The sequence below is a fragment of the Eptatretus burgeri genome, chromosome 7, assembly GCF_056783735.1.
Source record: "Eptatretus burgeri isolate ZD-2024b chromosome 7, Ebu_testis_v1, whole genome shotgun sequence".
NCBI lineage: Eukaryota > Metazoa > Chordata > Myxini > Myxiniformes > Myxinidae > Eptatretus > Eptatretus burgeri.
Window position 1 is genome coordinate 78,109,578 of NC_140967.1, and position 16,985 is coordinate 78,126,562.

General features: G+C 46.6%; 2 protein-coding genes across 12 annotated transcripts in view; one reads left to right on the top strand and one right to left on the bottom strand.

The window, feature by feature from the left end:
- LOC147023597 (uncharacterized) overlaps window positions 1–13,363 on the bottom strand; it is a 43,642-nt gene extending 30,279 nt beyond the window's left edge. Inside the window, exons 1-3 of the mRNA XM_085890348.1 lie at window positions 13,142–13,363; window positions 12,941–13,012; window positions 2,599–2,659 (exon numbers count right to left, since the gene is read on the bottom strand). The gene's annotated coding sequence lies outside the window, so the exon portion shown is untranslated. The remainder of the gene's footprint in view (window positions 1–2,598; window positions 2,660–12,940; window positions 13,013–13,141) is intronic.
- Window positions 13,364–13,973: 610 nt separating this feature from the next.
- The window catches only part of LOC147023598 (mitogen-activated protein kinase kinase kinase kinase 4-like), a 188,124-nt gene continuing 185,112 nt past the window's right edge, over window positions 13,974–16,985 (top strand). For all 11 annotated transcript variants that reach the window (XM_085889133.1, XM_085889144.1, XM_085889136.1 and 8 more), the window contains exons 1-2: window positions 13,974–14,269; window positions 16,812–16,877. In XM_085889133.1, the coding sequence (XP_085745259.1) occupies window positions 14,210–14,269; window positions 16,812–16,877 (126 nt within the window). In that variant the 5' untranslated portion in view covers window positions 13,974–14,209. The remainder of the gene's footprint in view (window positions 14,270–16,811; window positions 16,878–16,985) is intronic.

Below are 16,985 nucleotides of genomic sequence, written 5' to 3' on the forward strand. Positions count from 1 at the left end.
TTCATTAAACAATCTGGTTAACAAGCCCACTGCCATCTCTCCAAAGCACTTCCATGCCTCCACTGGTATACCATCTGGGCCAACCACCTTTCCACTTTTCATCTTCTTCATAGCAGTCCTCACTTCATCCTTACTGATCCACCCCACTTCAAGATTCACTATCTCCACCTCTTCCAACCTTCTCTCTCTCATTTTCTTCATTCATCAGCTCCTCAAAGTACTCCATCCACCTTCTCAACGCACTCTCCTCGCTCGTCAGCACATTCCCATTTGCGTCCTTCATCACCCTAACCTGCAGCACATCCTTCCCAGCTCGGTCCCTCTGTCTTGCCAATCGGTATAAATCCTTTTCCCCTTCTTTTGTATCAAACTTCTCATACAGCTGTCATATGCCTTTTCCTTGGCCTTTGCCACCTCTATCTTTGCCTTTCGCCACCACTCCTTGTACTCCTGCCTACTTTCTTCATCTCTCTGACTATCCCACTTCCTTTTCGCCAACCCCTTCTTCCTTATACTTTCCTGTACTTCCTCGTTCCACCACCAAGTCTCCTTATCTTCCTTCCTCTGTCCAGATGTCACACCAAGTACCTTCCGAGCTATCTCCCTCACCACTTCTGCTGTAGTTGCCCAATCATCCCACCCATCTTTACCACCATCCAACGCCTGTCTCACCTCCTCCCTAAATTTCACGCAACAGTCTTCCTCCTTCAGCTTCCACCATCTGGTCCTTGGTTCAGCCCTCACTTTCTTCCTCAACCTCACCTCTAAAGTCATCCTACAGACCACCAATCGATGCTATCGAGCTACACTCTCCCCTGCCACCACCTTACAGTCACTAATCTCTTTCAGGTTGCATCTCCTGCTTAAGATGTAATCCACCTGTGTGCACTTTCCTCCACTCTTGTATGTCACCCTGTGTTCCTCCTTCTTCTTGAAATACGTATTTACCACTGCCATTTCCATTCTTTTTGCAAACTCTACCACCATTTACCCTTCCACATTTCTCTTGTTGAGACCGTACCTACCCATCACCTCCTCATCCTCTTTATTCCCTTCCCCAACATGCCCATTGAAATCTGCTCCAATCACCACTCTTTCATCCTTGGATACACTCTCCACCACTTCATCGAACTCACTCCAGAAATCTTCTTTATACTCCATCTCACACCCCATATGTGAGGCATATGCACTGATGACATTCATCATCACCCCTTCAATTTCCAACTTCACACTCATCACCTTCAATACCCTCTTGACATAATCTTCCTTCAGGATTACCCCGACACCATTTCTCCTCCCATCCACACCATGGTAGAACAGTTAGAAACCACCTCCAATGCTCCTAGCCTTACTCCCCATCCACTTGGTCTCTTGTACACACAGTATGTCCACCTTTCTTCTCTCCATCATATCAGCCAACTCTCGCCCTTTGCCAGTCATCGTCCCAACATTCAGAGTTCCAACTCTCACCTGCACACTTCTACCCTTCCCCCTCTTCCACTGCCTCCGGACTCGCCTTCCCCGTCTCCTTCTCCTCCTTCGCCCAGCAGTAGCACAATTTCCACTGGTACCCTGCTGACCACTGGTACCGGTGGCGGTCGTTGGTAACCCGGGCCTCGACCGATCCGGTATGGAAATTCGTTTTGTTGTCCGCATAATGATTTGGCATAGGTTTTTACGCCGGATGCCCTTCATGACGCAACCCTGGTCGCCTCTTACGACACACAGGGATATGGTACACCTATTCTAACCGGGGGCATACACCGGGCCCAGTACACTGGTACTCATTTCGCCGACCTCGGAAGGATGGCAGGCTGAGTCAACCCCACCTGGTGTTTTCGACTTGGTATATATATATATATATATATATATATATATATATATATATATATATATATATATATATATATATATATATATATATAAATTCAGTGTCCCAACGGGGCTTGAACTCAGGACCTTTTGGGTCCTAAGCCACTGCCCTAACCACTGCGCCAACACCAGGCTTGAAAAAAGTTATAACTCCGTGCTATAATTCCACGGCGACCCCTACGGCCTGTAAAATATAGCCAAACAGCGTAGGGCTGCCCTGAGGCCACCTCAGAAACTCTGCGGCTGCCGCACGTTTCTGTCAATTCAGAGGGTGTACGGCCGCCGTATCCTCGCCGTAGAGCAAATGTGACTTAGGCCTTAATGAGGAGGAACAATGTAGAAGCTTGTAGACACATAACGGTGAGGAGGGGTCACTTGTAAACAAGCTGAGATATGTGCTCTTTCATTCTACACAGAAACGACACACTTATGCCAAACACGTATAGATAGTATAATAGTCTATTTTATCCCCATTACCCGCAACAATGTTATTAGTTTATTATCATATATTATTGCCAAGTTGGGACAGAAAAATATTTTTAAAAAAAGATCTTCTTTTGCTTTGGACAAAGATTTGCAGAAAAGTGTCACCTGTATTCCTGGAAATCTTGCCAATAGCATTGCCTTACCAATAAAAAAGTTCAAATAAATCAATATCTCAATTGAAGAAAATACAATCAAACTAATGCTGAGAAAATCGTCGGCTCCGGAGTCATCACCACTCACAGCGACTGCCTTGGGTTCTGCTGTGATTTTCATATTCAGCGTCTTCAAGTTTTTTAGGTGTCTTCAACAAACACGTGCACAGGCAACAATATACTTCGACATGGATAACAACATCAGGGGATATCAATGCACTTTTACTTGAACAATCAACAATTGCAGACCCTTGCCAGGACTTGTTTTGTGTGGTTTTATAGTACGTATTTTATAGACACACTCACATTCTAATTGTACATCTGTACTTTATAGAGATAGTTGGTTGAAAACAGAAAATGTGTAAAAATGTGGTCTTGGTCTACGTTGGCACATGAAATGCGGATAGACAAATGGACCCACATGCAATATCCTCTCCTCTGATGAGGACAACAAGGACATTATGAGATACCAATGTACATCTACAAGAATTGCAAGGACATTAGGAGATATCAATGCACTCTTACATGAATAACGAAGACACTTGGAGACATCAACATACGCTGACATCATCGACAAGGACATTACTGGATATCAATGCACTTTCACTTGAACGGTAAAGACATTAGGTGATATAAACGCACTTTTACACGAATAAGCGAAATTGGGAGATACAGTATCAATGTATTTGACAAAAATGACAAGGACATTCGGAAATGACAATGTACATTTACATGAATTACAGGGTCAAGGCTCAGGCACCCATAAGTTTTGGGCATTCACTGAACAACTGGGACGTAATTATTTTCATCTCATGGAGCCGTGGAAATGCCAAATATAGTTATTTTCATCCTGTTCTGTTTTACTCTGAAAATGGATCTTTTTGAAAATACGCAAACGGTCTTCGTTAAGCAGGTTCAAATGAGAAAGCAGCTTGTTACTTTCACTCCCTCAACATGTCCCACATGTCATGACCATCACAATAGAAAATGTTCATTTAAATCTTGGAACAAAAGCATATGTTTAAATGTAATGGCATTTTACTTCATTTGTGATATCTGGACTAATATATGTCAGTGTGTGTGTGTGTGTGTCTCCTCCATAACTCCGAAACTATGAAACCTTGTGGCCTGAAACTATGCAGGCACAGTAAGAAAACTCCAAGGAAGTGCAGGAATGAAAATTGGGTGTTTTGGTTAATTAAAACACACCTTTTGAAGATAATTAATGGCCTTATTTAATTATATCCATCATCAGGCGCTGCACAGTCACCACTCTCTATTGGGGTCTTAAGGTGTATCCTAGGTAACATCGATGGAGTCTGATGCCATCACGTTTTTTGACCTGCTCAACCATGCCTTGACTTGGAACAGGCCGGAACGATTTCTTCACGATAAAGTTTATTTTTCACTTTCCTCACTCGTGTTATCGAATGCCTGTTCATCATCACTGCGAATCACTGAATACATCACTTTTGTAGTACTCCAGTTTTCAAATTAGGAGCTTCGAGTGATTTCATGCATTATATGATACGCTTTTTTACACGATCTACTCTCACGGACTAATGAAAGTATATCATCGAAATGTGATTTCGGTTTTGAGGATCCGATATAATCAGGACAACATAAGTGTTGAGATCAAAGAATGAAATCTGATAATTTGAAGAAACAACGAGTCTTATAACTAAGCCGATATACCAATTTACTTCAAGCAAGCAAGGTTTTGTTCCCTCCTTCTCTGTACATACACAAGAAAATGTGAAATTTCCAAAGCATTAAACTTACATTTTTATACTGTTTGGAGAATTATATTGAGTGCACAAAAAATTGAGGAACGTGCCAAAATGAACTAGCTTCATTGAACTAGATGATTTAATGCTTTCACTGCTAGACCTCACGCTCTACCCTCCAGTGGGAATGCCTATCCATAGCGTTTGCCAGATCTGGGTCTATATTTGCAGGGGTTTCACAAGGTACTCTACAGGGAATCAAAGAAAATCTGGTGAAAAACGGACGTTTTAAAAAAAAGTTATAACGTTTGTGCGGACCCCGAAACAATTTCCCACCTGACACGTGCACAGAGGAGGAGGGAACATGGCGGATTATCTGCAATGTTAATTTCATGTGCGATTAAACTTTGCGATGTCTCCAGGGTTGCTCCGCGTTAAACAGCAACTCTTTGGTGGATAAAGTCATGATTTGAACGAATTCATTTTATTTCATTTGTTGCTGCGTGCGCGAAGACCGGCTATAAAGATAAAGGAATCCTATATTGCATGCAGCGACAGCCTTGCCAACCGTTTCTTATCAATCATTTAATTGTAGTGCTTGCACGAGCGCTTAAGCCACTTGCTGAGCAACATTGTCGATAGCGGTACCACGCTACATCATTCTGAGCAAACTTCACTCACTGCAGACGCTTTTGCCGCACCACATCATTCAGAGCGAGTGGTTCGTGCTCAGTCACCCTGAGCGAGTGGTTCGTGCTCCATCACCCTGAGCGAGTGGTTCGTGCTCCGTCACCCTGAGCGAGTGGTTCGTGCTCCATCACCCTGAGCGAGTGGTTCGTGCTCCGTCACCCTGAGCGAGTGGTTCGTGCTCCGTCACCCTGAGCGAGTGGTTCGTGCTCTGTCACCCTGAGCGAGTGGTTCGTGCTCCGTCACCCTGAGCGAGTGGTTCGTGCTCCGTCACACTGAGCGAGTGGTTCGTGCTCCGTCACCCTGAGCGAGTAGTTCGTGCTCCGTCACCCTGAGCGAGTGGTCCGTGCTCCGTCACCCTGAGCGAGTGGTTCGTGCTCCGTCACCCTGAGCGAGTGGTTCGTGCTCAGTCACCCTGAGCGAGTGGTTCGTGCTCCGTCACCCTGAGCGAGTGGTTCGTGCTCCGTCACCCTGAGCGAGTGGTTCGTGCTCCGTCACCCTGAGCGAGTGGTTCGTGCTCCGTCACCCTGAGCGAGTGGTTCGTGCTCCGTCACCCTGAGCGAGTGGTTCGTGCTCCGTCACCCTGAGCGAGTGGTTCGTGCTCCGTCACCCTGAGCGAGTGGTTCGTGCTCCGTCACCCTGAGTGACTTGTTGTGAAATAACACTATTTCCGAGCCATTTCCTGTATTAACGTGTTTTCTAAATCACCAAGCCAAATATTTTTCCACCGTCACACACAGCTGTTTATAAAGAATATTGTTTGTGATCATATCCATAAACCATCAAGAAAATGCAACATTGTTTTTTTGGTGAAAGCTACTCAGGGTTTCTGGGTTGTATGCAGTAAGTACTGTGGTTGGTAATTACGGACTCTAACCTGCCGATTCCCTCAAAATTGCCGATATCGGCCAAGCACGTGTGTTTGTGTGTGTGTGTGTGTGTGTGTGTGTGTGTGTGTGTGTGTGTGTGTGTGTGTGTGTGTGTGTGTGTGTGTGTGTGTGTGTGTGTGTGTGTGTGTGTGTGTTGTTCATAAAGTATAACATATTCTCTCGCTCTCTCTCTCTCTCTCTCTCTCTCTCTCCCTCTCTCTCTCTCTCTCTCTCTCTCTCTCTCTCTCTCTCTCTCTCTCTCTCTCTCTCTCTCTCTCTCTCTCTCTCTCTCTCTCTCTCTCTCTCTCTCTCTCTCATCCTTGCTCAACCCCCTCCAAATACAGTGCACAGTGCATCACCCTCCTCCCACACATGTCTCAGTCACTCTCCTCTCTCTGTCTCTGGACATATCCAGACGGTGGTTATATCTGGACAGTGTTTGTCTCTGGACGTATCTGGGCAGGGTTCGTCTCCGGACATGTCTGGGCGGTGTTTATGTCCAGGAGTTTGTCTCCAGACTTGTCCGGGTGGTGTTTGTCTCTGGATGCATCCAGGCAGTATTTATGTCTGGACAGGAGTTTGTCTCTGGGCCGTGTTTATATTATGACCGGTCGAAAATGGATTTCAGACATTATTTTGTTTCCATCTTCACTGTTATTCTATGTCGAATCATTTTAATGAAACAGTATGAATCGTAATTAACGCTCCACCACACAACTACCTTCCCTTCCTCTCACCTCACACTGTCTTCCCTTCCCCCACCCCTCCTCGCTCCCTCCCCTCCTCTCTCCTTTCCCCTCAACCTCTTCACTCTCCCCGCTTTCTCCCACACCCCTCTCTCCCTCTTTCCCCCTCTTTTTGTCCCTATCCCCTTTAGTATTACCGTCAGCGAAGCGACGGGTGGTGTTTGCTAGTCCTTACAATAATTCACGGACCGGTGTTTGTGGGTTTGTTTGTTTGTCACGCTATTCTTCCTACAGTTCTGGGCCAATTACATCCAGACTTGCTTCATAGGATCAGCATGACCCCAATTAATATATGGGGATGTTTTTATCTTTGCAGGTGGTCTTGAGGTGATGAGGGGATGGGACGCAAATTCTCTATGTAAATGTGTATCATGTAGCGCCCCCTCCCGGCGAGGGAAGGGATTACAAGTCTCCACCATTTACAGTACAGTAGTCCTGTCCCCACATTTTCCAGTGTAGTGAAGGTGTTTTGAATTATAAGCAGTCGATATGTTTTTGCTTCATGCACGTAACCCGGGTTATTTGTTTTTTCGCCTACAGAACTGCCAGTTGCCTTTCCACCACTCAAATAAAGGTATGTGTCAGAAGAACGCGTTGCATGCTTGGAACAAGTTCGCCCGTCGGGTTAGGGTACTCTGCCAGTATTCATAATTTACATCAACAATTTAGATAGAGGTGTGAAGAGTAGACTTTCTAAATTTGGAGATGACACTAAGCTTGGGGGTAAGATGGATAGCAGAGGGAGAGTGGGTGGGGGGGGGGGGTGATCAGATTCAGGAAAGTATTGATACTTGCATAGATTTGGCAAAGGATTGACAGATGTAGTTTAACCTGAGCACGTGTAAGGTGTTGGAGATGGGAAGAAATAATGAAAATAGAGATTACACGATGTAAGCGGTAATTTTGGAGTGTGTCACACAGGAGAAAGATCTGGAGGTGGTAATAGATATGGGAGGTAAGCAGACAGCACAATGCCAGGCAGCTTCAGGTAAAGCAAATGGGGTTTCAGGTTGTATTCAGAGGGAGATCATCTATAAATCAAAAGAGGTGGTGTTAACATTGTACAGAAATTTAGTGAGGGCCACATCGAGAATATTGTGTGCAGTTTTGGTCACCACAACTCAGGAAGGACAGAGATGCCATGGAGAGGTTTCAGCGCAGGGCTACGAGATTGATTTCGGGCATAGCTAGACTTGATTATACATCACTGACTCCCGCGAGGGTGAGGACTCACATTCACCCACGACTGGAGGTGGCTCAACACTGGTCAGACCATCAGATACACCACCATCTGTCGGGGCATTACAAACCTCATCTGCAGGGGCCTCACAAACCTCAGACAAGGCATCACCCACATTAACGTCAATCACCCCCCCCCCCTCGATTGCCGGAGATGCCTCCTGTTCCGACGATACACACGGCCATCAGGTGTTCTAACTTCGTATGACCGTTCTAAAACAGAACGCACAACAGTAGCTAGCCTCCACTCTCTGTAACGACTGGCCAGTTGGATGCGCACGGACTGATCATGCACTAAAGGAGGAAGATCAACGGCAGAGCGGTTGTTGTCGTGCGCTTGGCGACGATGACTGGCTGCAATCTTCTCTGCTACATGCTGAGGCAATGATGGCCTCAACAACGTATTGGTGGTTGGAAGCAGCGTTTTTGTCTGGCAATCCACTCGGCGCTAGGCCGGACTGTAACTCGTGTCCTGAGATTGGGTGTTCCTGTAATCAAGTAATGAGAGATAAGCATCCGATTGGGATTGATTGGCACATCTCAATAGATGCTTGGCAATGTCGACGGCACTTTCAGTCTGACCGTTGCTTTTTGGGTTCTCTGGCGATGAGGTCCTGAAGTGAAACCCCCAGTATGATGCAAAATTGCGCATTTCCACAGACATCAACCTTGAGCCATTGTCCCAAATGACAGTGTCCAGTATGCCATAGTGCACAAAATGATCCTTGATCTTGCATATTATGGTGGATGACCGAATGTCCTCCAGCTTATCAAGTTAAATGAACCCTGAGTAGTAGTCCACAAGCGCGAGGTATCGCTTGTCTTGCAGGTAAAATATGTCTGCTGCCAGTTTCTTCCATGGACGTTGGGAGATGTCATGAGACTTTAGTGTCTCCTTAGTTTGTTTGGCTGTAGTTGCACTACAAGTGTCACCATTCTGGATGAAGTCCCGAACATCGGCATTCATGCTGAGTCAGTAAATGCATTCACGAGCCCGCGCTAAGACGCTTTCCACACCCAAGTGAGCTGAATGAAGACGCTTCATAAGATCAAGGCGGAGACTGTGGCATGACAAGGTGTTCACCCTGATAAACAAGTCCGTGCTGTGTTGCGAGTTCATCGCGAATGTGATAGTGTGGTCGAATTTCCTCGGGCACAGAGCGGATTGTTTCTGTCCATCCATCTCAAATCGTTTGCTGCAGCAGCTGCAATGTTCCATCGTTGCTTGTAGGTGTTGCTATATCCTGACTGGTGCGAGGGGAGCACAAAACATAGTTCAGCATGTTGACATCCTCTTGCTGATGTCCAGATGGCTTCATTGGAAAATACGCCCTGCTCAAAGTGTCAGCCAAGTACATTTCTTTGCCTGGCCTGTATTGAATATCCACCTCATATAGCTGCATCTGCAGTAGCATCCTCTGCAAGCATTTTAGAGCTTGAGCGAAATCCTTCTTGGCAATAATTTGTAATGGTCTGTGATCTGTGTGCACTCTCACCTTCCAGCTGTAAGTATACTGGTGGAACTTCTCGAGCCCAAACTGGACGGCCAAAAGTTCTTTCTCAATTTCCACATATCTAGTTTCTGCGTCAGACATGGCCCAACTGGTAAACGTGACTGGCTGCCCATTTTGGAGTAGCGCAGCACCAAGTCCAATGTCAGACGCATCTGTTTGAAGGGTAAGCTCAGTCTGTGGGCAATAGTAACGTAGTACCGGCTTTGTAGTGACGAGTCGCTTGATTTCAGACAGTGCATTTTCATGGACTTCTGTCTAGTGCTAGACAATATCTCTCTGAGTCAGTTGTCTGAGAGGATGGCAGAGGTCACTTAGCTTTGGCAGAAACTTGCTGAGGTATATAACAAATCCGATGAAGCGACGTACTGCTGGGACGTCTGTTCGCGTAGGCATCTCCACTACAGCTTTCATTTTCTGAGGGTCCGGCTTCACTCCCTCCTTCAAAAGTAAATGCTCCAGATAGGAGACTGTGACTGATGCGGTTTCACTTTATTGGGGTATAAACGCAATCCTTTCAGTCTGCACTGCTCAAAAAATAGGATGAGCTTCCGATCGCGGTCTGCTCATGCTTCCTCATCTGTTCTTCCTTCCCCGTACAACAAAATGTCATCATGAACCTTCTTGCAGCTGGGTAGGCCCTCCAAAAGCCTGATCAACGTGCCTCTGGAATACTTCTGGTCAACACGGATTTAATTCCAAATGGCATCCTCAACCAACGGTAGCGACCAAATGGTGTATTGAATGTTGTCAGATGGGAACTTGGCTCGTCTAACTGCATTATGCCAGAACCCATTTTTCGCATCGAATGTGCTGAAGATATATTCTGCATTCTACAAACCCAGCAGGATATCCTCAATGACCACCATTGGGTAATGACTCCGCATGATAGCAGTGTTGAGGTGTTTCGGATCAATGCATATCCTCAATTTTCCTGTTGATGGTTTTATCACAGTTAACATACTGTTTGCCCATGGGGTTGGCGTATATCGGGGATTTTTGACCCCCCCCTTAAAAATATCAGTATTTGCTCTTCTCCGAAACTACACACACAATTTTGATGAAACTTGACCACAACCTTAATCTCCAGTGATGTGGCAAATTCTATCGACTGCATCAAAATCTGCACTCAATAAAGGGGTCTATTTGGGGGGGGGGAGGGTTTGAACCCCCAAAATAGGTATTTGCTCTCTTCTTCGAAACTACACACACAATTTTGATGAAACTTGACCACGACCTTAATCACCAGTGATGTACCAAAGTGAATTGAGTGCATCAAAATCTGTGCTTATTAAGGGAGTCCACGAGGAGGGGGGGGGTTTGACCCCCCTAAAATAGGTATTTCTTCTCTTCGAACTACACACACAATTTCAATGAAACTTGACCATGACCTTCATCACCCATGATGTTCCAAAGGTGTTCACGGCATTAAACGATTCAGGGTCTTAGGGGGTTTGCCGGGGGGAGGGGTTAAGTGACTGTTGCTCCTGATCCAGGTGAGCTTCAACACAGGCAGTCCTATTTTTATTAACACCCTAGTAAAGTCCCTTAGGCAGCCACACTTTTCTCATCCCCATTACTCTGACAATCTCCCCCCCCAATGAAATTACTTCTTTAGCTTTGAAGAATTTATTTAATCTAGTGTTGGTGTAGCTCAATTGCGTGATGCGCTGAAAGCCTGGTGCTGGCTTAGCGGTTAGGGTGGCTGGCTTGGGATGTTACGGTCCTGATTTTGAGCCCCTGTCAGCCGTCAAATTAATAGCAGGTGGGGATGACTTTACCTGTCATCCTCCCGAGGTTGGCAAACCGAGTACCAGTGTACTGGTAATGGGGGCACTGCATCAGTGACACAGCCGTGCCCTCAGCCAATGAGTTTACCTGCAGCCCTGTGAACGTGCTGCATATGAAGGAGGAGGTTGATGGGCCGAATGGCCTCCTGCGTCAGATTTCCTTGTGATTTCGCTCCATCAATGGCAGGTTCAAAGTGCCCTGATCAGCAGAAGTGAGGCCATGGAAGCGAACGCACAGCACATTCACGAAATTGGTCATCAATCGGCATTCCCGAAACATTTTTAAAGTCCGGTAACTTTTTGTATGTTACTTAACGTGCTATCATCTTAAAAACATCGTGAAGGACCCGTATTTCATCATGAAGGCCAAGAAAACAAGGTTTTTGGGGAAATGACGGCCATATTGGATGTGATATTTACATTTGGGGGTCACTGCAGTTGAAGCATTACATTCATGAACACATCAAACCATTATAATAACTAGTACGTGCCCGTACGTGCAAAAAAAAAGGCGAAAAAAAGAATTGTGGCGTCAATCATGACGTCATAGCACCGTGTCCTGTCATTGGTTTGGTAAATAAATGGCCATAACTTGGGAACCACTTGTCCCATTAATATCAAACCTTGCAAAGGCACATCCACAGGCCCCAGCAATATACCTGGCAAGTTTCAATTAGATCGGACCAGTGGTTGTCAAGAAACAGCGGTCACAGACAGACAGACAGAGACAGAAACACGCACAGAGATTGCTAGAATTATAGATAGACAAGTACGTGCCCGTACGTGCAAAAATACAAAAACTTTCAAACTGCGAGCCAGAAACAACCACACAGGCCGTTCCTTCCCTCTCAAGAGCCTGTACGTGCGTGGCCATACGTGCAAACCAAAAAAAAAACACTTTCAAACCGAGAGCCAGAAACAACCACACAGGCCGTTCCTTTGCTCTTGGGTTGTACGTGCGTGGCCGTACGTGCAACCCCCCCCCCCAAAAAAAACTTTCAAACAACCACACAGTCCGTTCCTTCACTCTCTTCAAACAACCTCACAGGCCGTTCCTTCGCCCTCGTAAACGACGACTGGATTGGGGCATTGTGTTTATCTCTAAATGCGCATAAGAAATCGAGAAATTATTGGAATCCAGTAAGTCATCACGATCCGGAAGTGGTGCGTGCCCGTGCGGAATGTTCACAGGCATTCCATGAATTATCGCTTGCATTGAAGTCACAACTGCTGTGATACTTACACACACAGAGTGAATTAAAATCAAAATTAAAATCAAATTTACCTCACTGTATTTGCTTGCCATGACATTCGCTGCCATTGACCATTGCCACTCCTCGCCATGGTAACTCAGGCACCGATCCCCATCGGAACCGGCACGGCACGTGACGTGACGTCATCGTCGGCCGGCCGCGCTCCGGCCTACGCAGCCACGTGTCCTTTCATTGGTTGGTAAATAAATGGCCGCAGCAACATGTCCTTTCATTGGTTGGTAAATAAATGGCCATAACTTGGGAAGCACTTGTCCGATTAATATCAAACCTTGAAAAGGCACATCCACAGGGCCCCAGCAATATACCTGGCAAGTTTCAATTAGATCGGAGCAGCGGTTGTCGAGAAATAGCGGTCGCAGAGAGACACACACTCAGAGATTGCTGGAATTATAGATAGATGAATGACAACCAAGTAAAAAAAATCATGATGAATGTCGTTTGTAAACACCCCACACTCCTATATGTGATTAAGAGAGCGGAGTGTCAAAAGTCATCAAATTTGCGTACGTAATACATCAATGGCACGATGAATGACGGTAAAAGGTCAAAGGGCGTTTTGAAAATGCGAAACAAGATAAGAATTGTACCTTCTTCCATTTTTTTGAGATATTAAATAACGATATGAATAAAAATAATCTTGATGCCGTCAGACCTCAGGCCTGTTAAAGGGAAGAGGAGGAGAAGAAGAAAACGAAGATTCAATAAAGTTTCACCAATAGCGCCACGCAGTAACGACATCATCATGGCCGACATATACTGTACAAATGTAAACCGTGAGCACTGATTACCTTTAAAATGTAACTTAGAAGTCAACGAGTGTAAAGTTGACTTTCACAAGAGCAACATTTCCCAAGTTTCATCCTGTGAGGCCTTTACTCTACTATTTTATATCACTAGGGGGCAGAATCGCCTGTTGATTCAACCTTCGTGAATCGGATAGTTGAGTCGACCATTTACGACTGTCGTGTATGTGCCTGCACTGGCTGCACAACATTACGTTTTTACGACTACATATCAAAATGTAAGTGTTACAAACAATTTAATACGCCCGTATCCACAATAATTAATGTCATTTTTTGTTTTGTCTTATTTGTGTCATCCTGTGGTAATGGTTTCCATGACAACAGAGCCCCCATCCAGAGAAAATGGGATTTATTTGTTTGCCTTTGATCTCTTCTTCCAATTTCCTTCTTGTTTTACTCCCACTTCCTCATGACTGCGTCTGTCCCGCGCCTCTCCGTCTGATTAAAACCCACATCTACATCTCTCACTCAAATCCTCCCCAAATCATCCTTTCACTCCTCCCCGCATCATCCTCCCCATCTCATTGTCCTCCATCTCATCTTCGCTCCTCCCCCATTTTATCTTCGCTCCTCCCCGCGTCATCCTCCCCCATCTCATTGTACTCCATCTCATCCTCATCTTCGCTCCTCCCCCATCTCATCTTCGCTCCTCCCCCATTTCATCTTCGCTCCTCCCCCATTTCATCTTCGCTCCTCCCCCATTTCATCTTCGCTCCTCCCCCGTCTCATTTTCGCCCCTCCCCATTTCATCCTCTCCCCTCCTACGTCATCCTCTCCTATGTCATTGTCCTCCATCTCATCCTCATCTTCGCTCCTCCCCCATTTTATCTTCGCTCCTCCCCTATTTCATCCTCTCTCCTCCCTCTGTCCCGACTCAGCACAAACTGCCGATGCAGACCAAGGGAACAGATTCGAACGTCAGGAGAGCATGCAAGTTGTTACCGCGTGCTTTTCGGTGAGAGACGGAGAAAGAGACGGTACGCCTGCGCACGACGACGGAACAGCGCAGGAAACGGCGAAGAGAGACGAGCGAGCGATATCGGTTTGGCCGCAATGGCCGCGGACTCAGCTCCGGCCCGGAGTTTGGACGATATCGACTTAACGGCGCTCAGGGTACGTCCGGACAACCCGCAAGTCCATGTTCTCCTTCTGTCCTTGTTGTGGTACATCCTTTGTTTCGTGGTTAGTTTCGTTTTTAAAAATAAAAATTGATTTTAACAGGTGTGTTTGTGTGTGGTGAATCTGGGTGGAGGTGTGTGTGTGTGTGTGTGTGTGTGTGTGTGTGTGTGTGTGTGTGTGTGTGTGTGTGTGTGTGTGTGTGTGTGTGTGTGTGTGTGTGTGTGTGTGTGTGTGTGTGTGTGTGTTTGTGTGGTGAAGCTGAGTGGAGGTGTGTTTGTGTGCGTGGTGAAGCTGGGTGGAGGCGTGTTTGTGTGCGTGGTGAAGCTGAGTGGAGGTGTTTGTGTGTGTGGTGAGGCTGGGTGTGTGTGTGTGTGTGGTGAAGCTGGGTGGAGGTGTGTGTGTGTGTGTGTGTTTGTGTGTGTGTGTGGTGAGCTGGGTGGAGGTGTGTGTGTGTGTGTGTGTTCGTAAGCTGGGTGGAGGTGTTTGTGTGTGTGTGTTTGTGTGTGTGGTGAAGCTGGGTGGAGGTGTGTGTGTGTGTTTGTGTGTGTGGTGAAGCTGGGTGGAGGTGTGTGTGTGTGTGTTTGTGTGTGTGGTGAAGCTGGGTGGAGGTGTGTGTGTGTTTGTGTGTGTGGTGATGCTGGGTGGAGGTGTGTGTGTGTGTGTGTTTGTGTGTGTGGTGAAGCTGGGTGGAGGTGTGTGTGTGTTTGTGTGTGTGGTGAAGCTGGGTGGAGGTGTGTGTGTGTGTGTGTGTGTGTGTGTTTGTGTGTGTGGTGAAGCTGGGTGGAGGTGTGTGTGTGTGTGTGTGTGGTGAAACTGGGTGGAGGTGTGTGTGTGGTGAAGCTGGGTGGAGGTGTGTGTGTGTGTGTGTGTGTGTGGTGAAGCTGGGTGGAGGTGTGTGTGTGTTTGTGTGTGTGTGGTGAAGCTGGGTGGAGGTGTGTGTGTGTGTGTGTGTGTGTGTGTGTGTGTGTGTGTGTGTGTGTGTGTTCGTAAGCTGGGTGGAGGTGTGTGTGTGTGTGTGTGGTGAAGCTGGGTGGAGGTGTGTTTGTGTGCGTGGTGAAGCTGGGTGGAGGTGTTTGTGTGTGTGGTGAAGCTGGGTGTGTGTGTGTGTGGTGAAGCTGGGTGGAGGTGTGTGTGTGTGTGTGTGTTTGTGTGTGTGGTGAAGCTGGGTGGAGGTGTGTGTGTGTGTGTGTGTGTGTGTGTGTGTGTGTGTGTGTGTGTGTTTGTGTGTGTGGTGAAGCTGGGTGGAGGTGTGTGTGTGTGGTGAAGCTGGGTGTGTGTGTGTGTGTGGTGAAGCTGGGTGGAGGTGTGTGTGTGTGTGTGTGTGTGTGTGTGTGTGTTCGTAAGCTGGGTGGAGGTGTGTGTGTGTGTGTGTGTGTGTGTGAAGCTGGGTGGAGTGTGTGTGTGTGTTTGTGTGTGTGTGGTGAAGCTGGGTGGAGGTGTGTGTGTGTGTGTGTGTGTGTGTGTGTGTGTGTGTGTGTGTGTGTGTGTGTTTGTGTGTGTGGTGAAGCTGGGTGGAGGTGTGTGTGTGTGTGTGTGTGTGTGTGTGTGTGTGTTCGTAGGCTGGGTGGAGGTGTGTATGTGTGTGTGTGTGTGGTGAAGCTGGGTGGAGGTGTGTATGTGTTTGTGTGTGTGTGGTGAAGCTGGGTGGAGTGTGTGTGTGTGTGTGTGTGTGTGTGTGTGTGTGTGTGTGTGTGTGTGTGTGTGTGTGTGTGTGTGTGTGTGAGAGAGATTCTTTGTTCCTGTTGAGTGCACCCTAACCCCTTCCACCCTTCCTTTGTCTGTGTCTTGTTTTGGGAAGTCGTAATTCCCCCCTTTTTATTGACTGGGGGACCGGTTGGTCCATTGGACCAAATTTTCATTGGTCTTCACGGCCTTGGGCGTTTTTACTCGTCTGAACAGAAACAATAGGTTTCTGAGCCTGAAAGCCTTGAAACCCTAATAATAATTGGAGGTCCTTCGGGGTCTTGGTGGTCTTAAGGGTCTTTGGCTCTTAAAGGGTCTTCAAAGGTCAAAGGGGTCTCAGCAGTCTAAAGGGTCAAAATGGATACATTCCAATAGTATGTAATTAATTGATATACGTACGTAATTGACACACACACACACACACACACACACACACACACACACACACACACACACACACACACACACACACACACACACACACACACACACACACACCTCATCCATTTATAGTAGATGTCTTGGTGTGTAATAGCAATACCTTTTTGTCTCACGAGAAGCAGACGCCAACCAACTACCCAGCAAACCTGTAAGGTACAAAATCCCACACTGTACTCGTCATGTAACATGTACAACACTTACCGTCACTGGTTGTGTGTGCACCATCATCATTACTATGACGAGCTTATTAGGGAAATAATTAATCATTAATCCTGATGCCTGATGTGATGAAAAGAGAATGCTCTCAAACGACACACAAGACAATGGATTATTAGAAGATCCAGAACGGTCTGCTCGGGTCATTTTGAAAAAAAACAATATCTGGAGTAAGTTTAAATCTACTCTTTTTCAGGATCCTGCCGGGATTTTCGAGTTGGTCGAAGTTGTCGGGAACGGCACATACGGACAAGTGTACAAGGTACAGTGTTTTTTTGGCAGCACTTGTTTTCCATCTCTTTGGCTGATGACCGCCGGGGTCATGGCTGGAAAGCCAGGTGCACTCCTGCTTTCCGCACACCTATCCTCC